At 42.3% G+C, this 17,508-nt stretch overlaps 1 protein-coding gene across 4 annotated transcripts in view; it reads left to right on the top strand.

The window, feature by feature from the left end:
- The window catches only part of ADGRD1 (adhesion G protein-coupled receptor D1), a 417,296-nt gene that overhangs the window by 56,151 nt on the left and 343,637 nt on the right, over positions 1–17,508 (top strand). For all 4 annotated transcript variants that reach the window (XM_083150233.1, XM_083150230.1, XM_083150227.1 and 1 more), the window contains 5 exons: positions 860–1,114; positions 4,439–4,497; positions 4,865–5,020; positions 13,394–13,453; positions 16,083–16,203. In XM_083150233.1, the coding sequence (XP_083006359.1) occupies positions 860–1,114; positions 4,439–4,497; positions 4,865–5,020; positions 13,394–13,453; positions 16,083–16,203 (651 nt within the window). The remainder of the gene's footprint in view (positions 1–859; positions 1,115–4,438; positions 4,498–4,864; positions 5,021–13,393; positions 13,454–16,082; positions 16,204–17,508) is intronic.

Raw genomic sequence — 17,508 nt, 5'->3', positions numbered from 1 at the left:
AAACTCTTTTACAACTGGTCAGCTGTGCTTCAGTATGGCTGTGTATTTGGTATAAACCCTACAGGCATTTCCTCAAAAACATTCCGAAAATAGTTTGAACTATACTCAATTATGCCAGTAAATTTGGTCCACAGATGTTCAAAAATGTAATCAATAAAACCTGCACAAGAGTTGGACAATTATAACTGAATCTGATCAGTAAAAAAGTTACTTTTTACCAGGGATGTAACTAGACCTTTGTGGGCCTAACGGAACTCTCTTATACTTAGTGTTTGAAGTGGAAATTTTGAAGTGCGGGTGTGGAAAAGTCAAGGCTGCAATTATGTGCTTTGGAAAAGGGGGTATGGCCAATCAAAGGGTGCATGTCCTTAAGTGTAGCGCACCACACCATGGGCGAGATGTAATAGGGGCAATTTTCTGACATGTTCGATTTTTAGGCAAACAGCAGCTGAAATCGCACGTTTTTATCTGCTGTGTGCCTCGCTGCTGGGGGTAGAAGTGGATAGAAAACAGCGTCTGGGTGCTTGAGCAGGGATGGGGAGGGGGGAACACAGCTGCCAGGTCTGGGTGCCTCAGTAAAGATGGGGAGGGGAGTAATACAGCCGCCGGGTCTAGGTGGCTGAATTGGTGGGGTGGGGAAATGTGGAGCAAACCTGCCTGCTGTGTGCCTGAGAGGGGCAGAGGGAGAGCTCATTCAGCCACCAGGTGAATGAGCAGGGCGGGGGTCAGGGGATGTGCTTCTTACATTTTAATGAAAACACTTGTATTATTTACCTACTATTATAATAAACTGTTAATGAGGTTTGTCCATTCTTGTTCTAGTTTTCTAATGTACTTTTCTTTTTTTATTGGCCTCAAGGTCCATACTGGACACATGTCCTGTTCACCTGGTCTTTAAGTGAAGGTCTGAAAATTTATGTCAATGGTACTTTCAATGTCAGTGATTCCAGAGGTGATGTTTCCCATCGCTATGGAGATGGTAACGACAGCTTGGTTGTGGGAACAAACACAGATCCTTCGAAAAATGATGTGAATGGAGCTTTTGATGAGTTCATTATATGGGAAAGAGCACTCAGCCCGAAGGATATTCACCAATATTTTACAGCTGCCATTGGTATGTTATTTTGGTAAGCAACATCAATGTATGTCGCTTCTTGACTAATTGTGTATTCATAAATAAAACAACTAGGTTAACATGCAATGTTTATTTTATTTATTGACAACTTCTCATTGAACTCAGAAGCAAATAGAGTGCACACTATACAATGCACAGAAGCACATAAATGGGATTTTTCCCAATACCAGGCCTAGTGTTATGGTTTTTGGGTGTTACCCCACAGCTGTGACCGCTGTTTAGGATTGCCACAGCGAATCCTACACTGCTTCTGTTGATCTGTCCCAACGGATGGCCAGTACCTGCAGATGCTAAGGCTTCAATCACCACATTTGAAGGGGCAAATTAACTCTGTCCCAACTCTGGTGCAACCAGATCTTTTGGTTGAACAAGGTATTGGAGAACCTTCAGAGATAGTCAGAATATTAGTTGAAAGGAAACCGTAGCAAAAACCAGGCAAAATAGACACAAGCTATGACTATAGCTTGTAATACCTAGGATCCCTGTGGTCAAAAGGCAGACACTAGCTTCCTGATATGGAGAATCTTGACAGAGCTCCATAAGGGATCTAATCCACCTTTTGTACCCCTCTAACTCTACCCCTTCCTGCAGCAGTCTAACCCCCCCTCCCCACAGCCTTTCCCAAACCCTTTCTACTAGTGTCTAACCTTCCCCTCCCCACAACCTATTTCTAAGTCCCCCCACTAGTGCCTTAACCTAACCATGAGCCCCCCCCCCCCAGCTACCCGCTAGCCTACCTCGCATACTCACCAATCGGGTGCCGGCTGTTGGGAGGAGTTGGACCGCAGAGTGAAGAAAATCTGCCAACAAGTGCTTAGCACCTCTGGGAAACTCTTCAAGACTGTTGGAAAACCATTTCAGGAGACTACCTCATGGAGCTGATTGAGAGAATGCCAAGAGCTGTCATCAAAGCAAAAGGATTCTAGTTTGAGGAATTTAAAATATATGACATACCTGTATTTTGATTTGTTTAACACTTTTTTGTTTACAACATAATTCCATATGTGTTCTTTCATAGTTTTGATTAGGAAAATAATTTTAAGAAATAAAAACCATTGAATGAGGAGAGTCCAAACTTTTGACTGTTACTGTAATCAGATCTAGGCATTGTGGATTGGTAATTTTGAAATTGTCACTGGAAAAATTTCCAAAAAGTAGCCCCTTACACACCCACATTGTCACCCTTAAACCTTCTGCGAGGGTTCAGAGCTTAGCAATCATGTAAATGCTGCCCCACATGAGATTAATCCTGTCTATGTGCATGGCTGTGAATGAGATCGCTGCTGTGCACACAGAGGGAATTTCATTTGACCACCAAATGATTCCTCCCCGCATAAGCTGAGACTTGTTGGCATTGCGATGGCTGTGGAGAGATCGGGACAACTAATAACATCAGCGGCCCTCCCTCCCAAGAGCCAGGAGCTGCCTGCCTTTTCTGGGGCACTCTTAGGAAACTTCAGTGCACCAGCTGTCAATCAGCCAGCATACGGCCTGCGATCACAGGCCAACATAGTCCTCCACTAATTGCCAGGGCTGTGATTAAGTCTGAATCGGGCCGTCTAACACACCCACACCGCTGGTCTGTCACCCTCTACCCTCTCCCGACCACTGGCTGGACAACCAGGAATCTTCCTGGTACCTTGTATTTCCAATCCGCCCCTGCGCATATCAATCATACATTATGTGGTATTGATGGCTTTTATTTATTTATTTATTTATTTGGACACCAAGAGGGGTAACTTTATAATGTAATTAATACAGTTTGTTTGGTAAAGCTTTTCATTGAGCATAAAGAAATTACAACATACAGGATAATATTAGTTAGCAGCAGTTTATAAGAAGCTTACAGCATTGGAATGCACAATATAATTCAATGGTACTATGGGGGTCATTCTGGTTGACCAGCAAAGCTGCGAATTTCGCAGCCTTGTGGGCCATCTAAACGCCAACTACACGAATGCTTGCCCCACCTTGTTTCACCACACGCATGCAAATGGATGTTTGGCATAAACATCCATTCTCAATCTTGCATGCGGGGATGAAATCATTCGATCGTCGCCGACCATCGAATGATTTCTACAGCAGACCTAAAACTTCTCTTTTGTGTCTAAGATCTGCGGCGTCCCAGTACAGGAAAAGGGCGGGCAGCTGACATTCGCTGATGTCAGCTGCACAGCAGCCGCACCCGTGTCACGGCTGCATTAGCTTGGAAACACCCAGCATTTTCATTGGGATGCCCATCAAACACTGGGAGCTCCCATGGGCGCTACCCCACGTCGATGCCCCATGCCCCCCGCCTGCACTGCTAGGCACAAATGGGCTGGTAAATAAGCAATTCACCGCGCCCGCTTGCACAAAGTGGCTGCACATGCGCATAACCGTTTATGCGCATGCGCAGTTGCTAAACTGTGCGAACTCGCAGGGAACCAAAACAATTAGAATAAGGGCCTATATACTGTAAGTAAATGTCAATAAACACATATTTATAATTAATACACGTTCTTTATGTTCACACTAATATAACACCAGTAAGTGTTAAGTGAATGTGATGTTCTAAAAGGTATAAACATAAAGCAATTTATATAACATATCGACCAGTGAACACTAGGATTAAAGTATGCTAGTTGCTAGAAATACTGTAGAAGGATACTAGGGGGGGATTTACTAAGATGGGCGTTCTATTTCAGATGGGATGTTGCTATGGGCAACCAATCAGATGCTATCTATTGTCTTCTAGAATGTGCTAAAGAAATAAGAAGTACGTTCTGATTGGTTGCCTATAGCAACATCCCATGTGAACTAGAACTCCCATCTTAGTAAATTTCCCCCTAGGAATTTCACAGACCATAGTTTTATATATGTATGGAAGTATTATCTGCGCTGTTGTACTTATGCAGATGTGACTTCGCAGCTGCAGAACTTTTCAGCCAGCGCAGGGCTCAGGAATTTCCGCACTGTTCTCCTGTTGGTACTTATTAAGCATGCACAGGAACAATTGCTTTCTATGCTGACATTAACCTGTGTATTACCAGAGTTTGTATCATAAATATCTGGCATCATGATGGAAATAATGACATAGCTTTAGCATCACAATAATAATTATTATGAATTTATTATTGTCATTTTTCAGTTCACATGTTTTTCAGTACAACACAGGGTTAACCTGATGGAAGCCAGTTGCTTCTGCCATTCCTTAGGTACATGTTTATTGTTCTCACAAAATAAGTGTAGAATATTTTCCTGCACAGCTAGCTTTATTGATTGTCATGTAAAAATCTATAGTAAGTGCTGATTTCTTGGCAGGTGATGAAACCTTTGTTACTGCAACAATTTCAAGTGCTCCTGGGACATCATATCCTATGGTAAGAGCTAAATAAATCCCAATGTTACAGTATATTACAGACTTGTTATTTTGAAATTCTTATTATTTTTGCTATGTACTATAGAATGTTTAATAACTACTATGCTTGCTGTTAGCATGTTTGGAAATGAGACCATTATTATTATTTTTGGTTAGATTGATAAAGATGTGATTTTAACAATCGCTCTTGCACAGGGGTTGGCAATCGGTGGCCTACTTTCTGAGAGACCCAGATTGCGATGCATTGTGTTTATTTCAGTAATGTGACAGCTGGAGTAAGATGACAGGTCATTGGGAGAATGGTTGCTAATAAAAAGAACGTACACTTTCTTACAGAGGGCTGGGTAATTATGTTGTCTCTTTTCTAGGTCCCCACAGAGGCTTATTATCCGGTTCTAACCAACCTTACCCAGGAGGGTGGAATATCTTCCCACTCACAGCTTGGTTTGGGCTACTTGGACATTGTCTCACAAATCCTGCCCAACAAATCCTTGACGAAAGACACAGCAGGCAACCTGACACAGGTAACCTCAACATAACAATACAGAATCTAAGCACTGTAAATGTATCATAAAGTACTGTGGGCCAGATGTATCAAGCTTCAAAAGTCCAGGTATCCCCCCCCTCCTGGGGTACAATCACCAATATCTCCAGGTCTTAGCCTAACACTCCTCTCTGCTCTGAGGCTATACTAAATTCACTCCGGGCTAGGAGTGAGGGCTTTTCGCACAGTTCCACGTTCAGAGTGAGGGCAAGAAGAGGGTTTCAGCACAGAGCTAGTCTATTGGGTACAGTTCCTTTCATGCTGCCATTTTATATATTATTATGAAGGCAATAATAGTGCTCCGCTGCGTTTGCAGCTACTCACGTGCCCCCCGGGCTCTTACTGCTGCTGCGTGTTTCTCTTGTGCCCGCTTGTAGCCTCGTGCTTGTCGGCGTCTGGAGCGAGCCCTACGGCAGGTGTATAGCCTCAGCGCTAGCCGGTATGGCGTGGCGCAGGCTCCAGCTCCTTCCCTTCCTCGATTCCCAGCCTCCCGTCCTGCTGCCGATTGATGTCTTCGCCTGGTATAGGGGGGGGGGGGGGGGGGTGGAGGGACTTAGGGTATCAGGTCCCGTTCCTGCTTGTAGTCGTTCTTGGCTTGCTGCATGCCGCGTCTGCTGTTCCTCGCTCGGCTTGATTTAAGAGAAGATGCATCTATTGTAAAGTGCCGGGTGAACGCACTGTCTCAGCTGGGCTCAAATAATAGCGCCGTCGCAGCATTCAGCAGTCTCGGCTGGTCTCAGGCAGTAGAGCCGTAACAGCATTCAGCGGTAGTCACGGCCTCCATCTCACACGCTCCCCGCCGCCTCTTGCTCACCAGCGTGTTACGTCATCACGTCTGAGGTCACGCCCCCAAAAAAGAGTACCGTTAGTAAACTCCCACGTTTACAGGTGCGGCGTGTGTACTATAAGCCGCATAATCGATTCTCTAGCAGCCTCACAAAAGTGATTTCACCTAATTAATCAATAACCTGCCAAATCAAAATATGGGGAAAACAACGCAGACGACAGCAGCTGCAAAGCTGGCACGCTTTGCCAGCGGAACGAGTGCCCAAACTAGAAACAAGGAGACGCGAGAATCCTTATCCCCAAACACATCGGCTATGGGTAATCAGGTAGAAACATCTGGAGAACCTACCCTACAACAGTTATTAGAGGCAATAACGGGAAGTGAGACCAGAATTGGGGAAAAAATCTCCCAAACACAGGCAGAGATTGGCCTGATTAGACAGGATCTACAAAAGATCCAACTCAGGGTGGAGGAGACCGAAAAGAGGATCTCAACAATAGAGGACAGACAAAATAAGATGGAGACACAACTCAACAATAACATGCATATAATAAAAGGTCTACAGAGCCAGCTGACAGAAGTTGAAGGTCGGGCTCGTAGAAACAATATAAGAATTGTTGGGATCCCTGAGAAAACTGAAGGTGTAGACCCGCAAAAATGGTTAGAGAATTGGTTAACTACTCAATTTGGAAAAGAGGCCTTCTCCAATGTGTTCTGTGTTGAACGGGCCCATAGAATCCCCTTACGACCAGGTCCCCCAGGTGCTCCTCCCAGGGCCATGATCGCAAAGATTCTTAACTTTCGCGATAGGGATGTTATTCTACGGCTTGCCCGGGGAAAAAACCCAATAGAGATCCATGGGTCCAACATCATGTTCTTTCCTGACTTTGCAAAGGAGGTACAGAAGGAGAGGCAAAAATTCATAAATGTTAAAAAAAGGCTTCGTGAGCAAGAATTACAGTATGCCATGCTGTACCCGGCAAAGATGAGAGTCATTGTGGACGGTATAAGTAAATTCTTCATTACCCCAGAAGAAGTGTCAAGCTGGCTGGATGGCCGGAGGAAATAGTATTTCATCTTGATCTTATGTGGACACTGTTTTTTATTATGAGGACTTGGTCTTTATAAGTCTGGGGGTCCGGGAATGTATATATCAGCTACGTGATTTAGGTATAGGGGGGGATTGGGGGAAAAAGGAAAAAAAAAAAAATATATAAATAAAAAATTATTAAAAAAAATCTGAAATAATATAAGATAGGGAAAGGTCTTCGTAACTAGATAAATATGAGATACTAGGTGGTCTACCAAAAGAAAATTGGCGGCTAAGGATGTCCACATGCTATATCAGTCAATGTAAAGAAAATTAAGCAGAAAGCCGCTTCATGGGAACCAGCTAGTCATCAATGAGGTTATGGGGGTAAATACGCCCCATCTGGGAGGGTTTGGGGAGGGGGGGGGGGAGGGGGGAAGGGGTGAGTGCTGGGGGGCGGGGGGCTGGTGGGGGAGGGATAGGGGGATTAAAGTGTGCTATTGGGGTGATGGCATACAGGGAGGGGGGGAAGAAGATGGGCAATTTACGGAAAATAACGAATAGAGGTATTGGATACACCGGTATGAATTTTTTGAATAGAACACAATATTTAAGAGTTTTAGAGAAAATACTTAAAGTTAGTTATGGTTAAATTGATATATTGGAACACGCGGGGTTTAAACGATAAACTGAAAAGATCTATTGTTATGAATCAGGTTAAGAAATATAGTGCACAAATTATATGTTTAGCAGAAACACATCTCACACACCAAAGAGTTGGTATGTTAAAAAGGACATGGATTGGACAGTCCTATCACTCATGTTTCACAAATGATTCACGAGGGGTTTCAGTATTGTTCCACAGGAACACACCCTTCCATTGCGTCAGGCAAGATATTGACGCATATGGAAGGTATGTGTTCCTGCAGGGAAATATAAAGCATAAGTCAATATGTATTTTGGCAATCTATATCCCCCCTCCGTTTCAATATGAAATATTGATAAAAGCGGTTGCATTTGCCTCCAAATCTATAAATAAAGAATTGCTTTGTGTAGGAGATCTAAACAATGTTATGAATCCCACAATTGATCGCTGGTCAAAAAATTCGAGATCTGGAAAGGGAAATAATAAAGGGTTGCATAATTTTATGGAAAATATAGGCTGGTTGGACATATGGCGAGAGAAGCATGGGGACGAGATTGCATATTCATGCTATTCACAATCCCATGAGGCACTATCCCGGATCGACATTGCCTTTGCAGACAATAATACACTAGGGCGGGTGGAAAAAATCAACTACCTCCCACGTGGGATTTCAGATCACTCACCAGTCATGCTGCAATTAGCGGATAATGTAGAAGTAGGGAATAGACTCTGGAAATGCCACCCTAATTGGCTGCTGCAAATGGGCCCGGATGTTGATCTTGGTACAGAATGGCTAGAGTACTTTCAGAGAAATATGGATTCTGCCGAAATGAGTATAGTATGGGATACGGGAAAAGCGGTGATGAGAGGAGCCTTGATTAAACAAATAGCCCAAATAAAAAAACTGACCAGGGAAAAAAATAATACTTTAGAACTAGAAAGTAAAAAGTTAGAATAAAATACTGGCAGAGTAAGTCTGAAATAGATAAATCGACATGGTGGGCAGCCAAATCAGCTTGGGTTCGGGAAAGCCAAGAAAACGCTATAAAACAAGCCCAGTTTAGCTCAAAATATAGATATTTCCATGGAGATAGGGCCGGTAGATATATGTCTTACCTGATCAACAGTGAATTACCTCAAAAGAAAAATAATATAAGTAACATAATTGATAAACAGGGGGTCCTAATAGAGGATACACGAGGTATTGCCGGGCTTTTTCCCAATATTACGAAGAATTATATTCTTCCCGTATAGAGAGAAATGCAGAGGAAATAAGTCACTACCTGGAGGAGATTCCAATACCCAAGGTAGAAATGGAGGATATGGTGGCGCTCGAGGGTGATATACAGTTGAATGAAATCAAGGAGGCGATTCAAGCGTTGCCAGGGAGTAAAGCGGCGGGTAGCGATGGTCTACCGGGCTGAATTGTATAAGAATTATATTGATGTGTGTGCCCCTATATTATTGCAGACATTTGGGAAATGTTTGGAAGCTGGTAGTTTGCCAAACTCTATGGGGAGGCACTAATTGTGGTGATACACAAGGAAGGAAAGGACCCACGACGGACAGAATCATATAGGCCAATTTCTCTTATAAATATGGATGCCAAAATATTGGCAAAAATTATAGCGAAAAGAATTGAGAGAGCAGTTGATCAGCTCCTAGACGAGGATCAAGTGGGATTCCGAAAGGGGAGAAGCACGGCAATTAACATCCGCCGCTTCTTCACAAATGTCCAACTGGAGGCACCCCAATCGGAGATGGATCGGGTGGTCACACTCGACGCGGCCAAAGCTTTTGACTGCGTCGAGTGGGAGTACCTATGGGCCGTGTTGAGCAGGTTCGGATTTGGACCAAAAATCATTGGATGGATCAAAATGTTATATAAATCCCCAACGGCTAGGGTCGTGGTGAACGGATACACCACGGAACCGTTTGGATTAAGCCGGGGGACTCGTCAGGGGTGTCCACTGTCCCCGATCCTGTTCAACCTGGCCCTAGAGCCCCTTGCTTGTAAAATTAGAGAAATAGACAGGAGGGAAGTTCCCGAGTCAGAGGGTTTAGATAAAAAGGAGATTATCTCTCTGTATGCCGATGATATGATGATATTTGCCGGGCATCGCACTCGTGCGCTACCAATATTACTCCAAACTATTGAAAAACATGGGCAGTACTCAGGATTAGTGATTAATTGGGAAAAATCAAATATAATACCAAAAAAAGGCTTAGCCATTCACCAAGTAATAAATAAGGAGCTTAAATGGACTGACCAGGTGGAATACTTGGGAGTAACGATCTCTAATAACCCCAAGGATTATATCAATAATAATTTGATACCTGGGATTAAGTGGTATCGGGAAAAAGCTCGGGCATGGCAAAAACTACCATTAACGGTAACAGGGAAAGTTAATCTAGTGAAAATGACGGTATTACCGAAACTATTGTATATTCTCCAGAATACTCCTTGCCATATTCCAGGGAAAATATTCGGACAAATAGACACTATAACCACGTCATTTATATGGGGGAAAAAAAGGGTCAGAATAGGATTAACTACCCTTACAAAAACAAAACAACTTGGGGGTTTAAGTCTTCCAAATTTCCGGTTATATTATATGGCATCTCAAATTTCCCAACTCCAGGGGTGGATAAATGGCCAAATGGAGGGACACAGTAAAAATATGGTCTTACAATCCTACGGAAACATAGATCCAAAACAGATTTTATTAGTATGTGATAAAATGAAACCAGCAAACATGATTATGTGTTTGATCTTTAAGACCTGGATTGCAGTCCATAAACTCTTGGGCTACGAATGGATAGACCCAGAAAGCCCAATATGGGTTAGTAGAATTAATAACAAGGATAAAAATAATATGGCCAATATGATCGAGACCAAGGAAACCTGGGAAAAAGTAGGCATAAAGAATATTGATCAGATATACCATGAAGGTAATTTAAAAAGCTTTGCCCAGCTTCAAAGGGAATATAATCTCCCCCAGGAATATAATTTTCGATATATACAATTAAGAAATAGATTGAAAGAAGCCCTAGGAACCAAGGAAATAATCATCCAGGATTCACCAATTAAAAAATTATTAAGCAGGGAGAGGAAAGTAAAAATAGCCGAGCTGTATAAAATATTTATCACCGCTTTACCAGTCCCACAGATAGAAAATATTAGATCTAAATGGGAGCAAGATATGGGTAGATTCACCGATATGGAATGGGCCCAAGCAATATCATCACTTAATCGAGCTACCAAGTCCATAAAATTTCAACAAATTCAGTACTTCATTACTCATCGGGCATACGTCACTCCAGTTCAAATTAACCTCTATGATGGGAACAGGAGTGCCCTATGCCCTAAATGTAAGAACAGCCCTGGAACGTTTTTTCATATGATTTGGCAATGCAACGCAATAAAAAAACTTTGGAAGGAGGTAATAGATATATTAAAGGAAATAGGCTGTAGAGAACAGGATATAGACTGTAGGCTATGTATTTTGGGTATAAAAACGAACCACCTAAGAGGGATGGAGGGAGATATGATTGAATGTTTGATTACACTTGTCAAGGTTTTAATGGCAAGAAAATGGATGGCAAATGATTGCCCGAAAAAAGCAGAATGGATTAAATTGGTGAACGACACTATTATACACGAAAAACATATGCACTTTAATAATAAGGATAAGCTGAGTAAATTTTTGAAGAAGTGGGATAAATGGTTGAAATCGAAATATTATTGCACTTTAATATAATTTTTGAAAAAAAAAAAAAAAGAGGATCAGACACGGTGTAGATTTAAGGACTAACATTGCCAATAATTCGCTATTCTATAATATAAATTGTAAAAAGCCCAAGGGATTAGGGAGGGAGGGGGGGGGGGGGGGCCGGGGGGGTAATTGCAAGCAGACAAGTAATAGATATGCCTAGATACAAATTAAATAAAAAGTGTCAATTTGTGATGAATTCTCAGAAAGAAAATATATATGTAAAAAATGTGCTGGAATACTAGATCTATGAAGATGTTTGTAAAGTGTCCAATGTTTTATATATTGTAAATGTTATATATGCAAATTTTAATGGGAAAAAAAAAAGAAAAAATCTTTTTCAATAAAGAAATACTGAATTAAAAAAAAAAAGCTTCAAAAGTGATAAAGTGCAGAGTGATAAACAGCCATCCAATCAGCTCCTACCTTCCATGTTACAGGCTGGGTTTGTAAAATGACAGGTAGGAGCTGATTGGCTGGTTGTTTATTACTCTCCACTTTATCACTTTTTGAAGCTTACTAAGATAAGGGTTCTCTTGAAGATGGGATGTTGCCCACAGCAACCAATCAGATCTACTGCTTATTTATAAGAGAGAATCTGATTGGTTGCTAAGGGCAAAATCCCATCTTCAACAGAACTCCCATCTTTGTAAATTTACCCCACTGTGTCTAAATATATGTTTAGACTCAGGGGGTGTCTGGGTAGCACCCAACAGGTTCCTTATTCCTGCAAAGCTAATGGTGCCCATACACGGAGCGATGTGCCACAGCAGCATGCTTTTTGTACTAGATGCAATGCGATCTACTGCAAAGAGTACAGACTGCACATGCTTTTTGTGCCATGGAGAGAACAGGATTTACCATCCGATTCCATGTCTTCTTTTTTTCCTGAATATATTTGTAAACACATCTAAACATAAACACTTAAGGTGCCCATACACGGTGCGATGATCGCACCCGTTATGGGCTGGATTGCATCGCAACCAATGTTCCCTCTAATTTTATGAAGGCTGTGTGCGGCAAAAGATTTTGGCTGTGCAACTTTGGAAGGAAATCAAAATATTTGTGCGTCACTTATATATAACTGGAAAATGACATTCAGCATTTGTGTTAACTTTACTTCAAAATTATATTAAACATTTAAACATTCAAAACACAGCACACAATGTAGTTAATGGGTGAAACACACATTAATTGAGTCCACAACTGCAAAAAGGGACCACTGCTGCTTTGTGCGCTCTGTTGTAATGTCTGTGCGCACACTCGTCGAGTTGTGTGCGCGCGCACGTGCGCACAGCTAAGAGGGAACACTGATCGCAACGCATGCGTTTTGCATGCGATTTGCGTGCGATGCGATCCGAGGGCAGTACAAAAAGTATGTGCAGCATATACTTTTTGTACTGTGTAATGAGGTGCCTGAGGGAGCGCGCATCGCACAATGCTATCCTACCGTGTATGTGCACCTTTACAACAAAATGATACACAATATTACCTTTATTTAAACATTTCGTTTATGTTCTGCATTTATTTATTTATGACCAGTTTCTTACAGTATATAGCAGCAGCAGTATCAGCAGCATATTCTGTTGCGCTTTACAATTGGAGACGGTGATACAACAAACTGGGTATTTACAGATAGACAAAATTGGAGCATTTATCAAATATAATAAACTATCTCTGGTCAACACATGAGTAGCAAACTTTGAAGACACTTCCAAATTCTGTTTAAGTATTACAAGGCTAAAGAAGCTCTAATGCGACATAAGAAATGAGTTCTTACAATTTGCAGAGTTGTGCATTTGCTTTTGTAAAAGATTTATCTGTGAGCACAGAGGATTCTGCAGAACTGCACTGAAATGTCACTGCATCTAATGGTAGATTCATTGGCCTATGTTAGGGCCTAATTGAAGCAGTGTATCATTCCCATGTATATTCCCATTATAATTAATCTGTTAAGTAATAATACCTATAAACTAAGTAGGCATAAAACAAGAAGTTAAATGCTGAGGATGCATGGATTCCCTGCAAGGCGTATGTTTTGCTTGAGAATTTGCTGGGAAACATTTGTCTTAAATATGAATTACAATAATCCACATAATTATATTATACATTTGTAGGCTTTCCTGAAAACATTAGAAGAGGTGCTTTCCTTACCTTCCTGGGATGATGTACCCTCAGTAAGTATGTTGCATAGACTTTTGTAAGACTGTAGGAGGCAACCTATTAGGTTATTTGTGCTATTGTCAGTCCTGTTATTCGTTCATTTTTTCTGTGGCTGTTTTATTTAGTTTGCTTAAAAAAAAAAATATATATTAAAACAAAGTTAGCACTACGGGGGTTATTTTGGTTCACTCTTTCTGACAAATTCCTTCTTAGATGGACAAAACAATGTGCACTGCAGGGGAGCAGATGTAAAAAATGTGCAAAGAGAATTAGATTTGGGTGAGTTATTTTATTTCTGTAAAAATACGGACTGCTTTATTTTTATACTGCAATATAGATCTCACTTTGAAGTAAAACCCCACCCAAATCTAACTCTCGCTGCACAAGTAACATCTGCCCTACCTGCAGTGCACATGGTTTTGTCCATCTAAGAAGGAATTTGTCAGAAGGAGTGAACCAAAATAACCCTAAGTTATTTTTAGAATTCCCCAGTACTCTTTTGGAATAAAATAATCTATATTTGTTTATAGTTATTATTGATTATGCAATTATTTTTTACTGTTTTATTTAATCATATCATTTTATTCAGATATCAAACAAAATTAACAGAGTTAGTCAAAACAAAAAAATAGATGACAAGATAAATCAAAAACATCATGCATCAAGGCGGGAGGAAATAGGACAAATTATGTCACCAAAAGTTGGGGAACTTATTGGCAAAAATAACTTCAAGGAGAAATAAAACGTACAATGAGGAGAATGGGAGGAGAGGAAAACAAAAAAACTAAAGTAAAGAATTGAGAGAAGAAAAGGGGGAGCTAACTGTAGCTGGGGGGAGGGGAGGATAAGCTGTATGACTGAGAAAAATAGTAAATGTAAAGAGATTCAGGCGGGTCATGCCCCCAGCCCCTCATTCTCAGTGAATAGAAGTTGTACGCCTTTTCATGCTGCTCAGTGACAGGCACCTCCCAGCTGCCCCCCCCCCCCCCAACATAGGACACTGTCAGCCCCAGGTGGGACGCGTTAAAGTCCCCAAAAATGTGTGAAAATCGGGACAGTTGGGAGGTATGGATAATTTCCTGTGTTAACATTGTTCTCAAACCCAAAAGTCAGTCCCAAAGACATTAATATGGCGACAACTTTATGAGGATAAACAGAGAGCTGTCAGGGTTGGACATAAAGAAGTAGAAGCTACAGTACCTTAGGGGTAGATTTATCATCCGGCGCTGTGGGGCATATGCGCTATCTGCCTGCACTAAAGCAGAGGATAGCGCTTCCCCTCATCTATTAAACCCGCTGTGCCGGTACTGTAACACTGGCGGTGGGGGGGCGGCGACGTAGCGCATGTACTAGTATAAGTACAGCCCTTAAGAGTCCTTCCCAATTTATGAAACTTCTTTATCTCCCTCCGTGCGTCTCTGCGCTCGTGTCCTTTACGCCAGAATGATCTGGCGAAGCGGGTCTCATGTTGTATAATGTTAGCGTCACTTTTTGGTCTCCGGCGGCTTTAGATTAAAACTGAGCATGCGCCGGGTAATGTTCGCAGGGGATGCTGGGATGCTGTGTACCCGGAGCATGCGCAGTTTTAATCTGAAGCCGCCAGAGACCAACAAGCGGCGCCTAACATGGAAAAATGCACCGGTAACGTATTGCGAGAAAAAATATCCGGCGCATGCGCAGATAAGACAGGCGGACGGCAGCGCACGTACGTTATGGGAGGCAGCGTATCCCCAGGAGCAGGAGATAACGCAATCCCATAACAAAGGCCACTCTGTTCATACATTTGGGCAAATTGCAGGGGAGCTTCACCACGATAAAGCGGGGAAGCGAACCTGCGCACATAAAGAACCTTATGGCCACATTAATAAATCTACCCCTCAGTACTGTTATGCGCTAAAATTGCTTCCAGCTTTAAGATGTCTAAATAATTTGAAAGAAATTTACTGCAGTGTCAGCTTAGGGCTGAATCATCGAGATGGCTGCGGTAGAAAATGTAATCTGTTCTTACAGCTTTTTACTCTTTAATTGACATACTGGGGCAGATGTATGATCAGACGATATGGGGGAGAAGAGTATCAGCGCACGTTATGTGCACTGATACTGCTTCTCCCCTATGTATGACGGCGCCAGCGTGCGGTAATGGACAGGGGTGGCCCCTGTCCATATCGGCGATGCTATCTAAATGATAGCAGGCCGAATGTATGAACGGCCAGCATCGCTGACCGTTCCGCCCACTGCTGCTTTTTTCTTTGCTAGCAGCAGGCTGGCGAAGCCCTATCTAAACAGCAGGGACAGCGCTGTCCCTGCTGTTAGGTCTGGGCTGCGCTGGGGATCTCGCATGAGCAGCGAGATCCCGTACATGCCCAGTGCAGCCAGCCGGGGGAAAGGAGACAGCGCATCAGTGTTAACTGATGCGCTATCTCCAGGAGGGGACATCGCCGGAGGGGGAGTTAGCACTCCCCCGCTTCGGCAGACAAGATGTTAATACATCTTGTCGGTCTCCCCATTTCACTTCTAGAGTGGAATTTCTGAAATCCATTTGCTGTGTTGCAGTTCCGCTTATCAATACCAATGATGTATGCAAATAGTTGTTATGGCTTCAAAGACCACAATAAAAACTAGGGTTTCTCATTTTTTTTGCAGGCTCACCCTGATGTTGGAGGGCTCATCGACACAGTCGATAAAGTAATGGTACAAATGGCTACAAACCTCTTGGAAACCCCATCTGTGATTGTAAGGCTGGAAGGCAGATCGGCAGTAGCAGGTAACTCTTTAGAACTAAAGCCATTCCTGGCACTATTGAAAACTAATAAGCTTGAAATATATCTGGGATATATACTCTGTGGCTCTAGAAATTTGGCCTTCAGGAATGCATAGGGATTGATGTGCATGCCTCTGCCCACAATTACTTAAATAAGGATTACATCCCCAATTTTTTTTAACAACATATGCTACATTTAAAAGAAAAATCAAAAGCACAAAAAAAAGAGAAAACTCCTCCTTTATCACGGCTCACCTAAGTTTAGAATATTTATTTGCTGTATGATTTTAGATTCAGATTCGTTTATTGTCATTGCTCCATGACAGGACAACAAAATTAAGTTTTAACATCTGACCGTAATCCAGTATACATCAACAAACACTTATACTCAATACATAAAAAATCTATACAGTACCTGAAAAACTGTTATCATAAACCATGAGTCCTCAAACTGCGGCCCTCCAGATGTTGTGAAACTACAAATCCCAGCATGCCTTGCCACAGTTTTAACACTCCCTTATAGCAAAACTGTGACAAGGCATGATGGGATTTGTAGTATCAAAACATCTGGAGGGCCGCAGTTTGAGGACCCATGTCATAAACACTAATACTAAGCTTTATCCCCATAAAGCATACATGCAAAAAAATCCATGGCCACAATGAATGAACCCCAGCCCTGATTCACACCTGTAGAAAGGTCTGTGGCTGCACGCAGATTCATGATTTTCGTGAATCTGTGGCTTCACAGGGGACCCTTGCGAGGCCTGGGAGGAGAGAGCTAGGGGTCTGAGTGTTACTACATAGACTTTCTGGCCTTGCAGCCAGCTCTTCTGTAGAAACATCCCAAGCCATGGTCATGATGTTGGATCATTGCAGCATTGAACTTACTAGGAAATTAAGCGGTCACCAGGGGAAGTGCTTAAGAGGCATGACCAGCCGCCAAAGAGGCTTGGCCAACCATTACAGAGCATATAGCCTGCTGGCATCATGGCTAATTCAGTGCATGGTCTGGACTCATTTATAAATACATAAATATTGAATTCTGATTGTTCATACCAAGTCTGTGTCCCATATTAACTACCACATTTATGGAGCCAATTAGGAGCAAATTTTCAGCTGGGTTACTCCTGCTGCACCCCCCACTGGATATGCTGCTTTATAGCTTACAGAAATCTGCTTTTCGAATCTCTCGCTTTGACTATTGCAATGCATCAAGGCATTAAGTGCCACTGTGCAGGCGGTGCATGCACAACGCTGAGCAGCGGCAGCCCTGGCGGGGGTTAGGTCTGCTGGGCAATTGCAGGGTCA

This window comes from Crinia signifera, chromosome 1 (genome assembly GCF_055691185.1).
Source record: "Crinia signifera chromosome 1, ASM5569118v1, whole genome shotgun sequence".
Lineage (NCBI taxonomy): Eukaryota > Metazoa > Chordata > Amphibia > Anura > Myobatrachidae > Crinia > Crinia signifera.
Note: the sequence above shows the minus strand (reverse complement) of the source record. Positions and strands in the feature narration are given on the sequence as shown.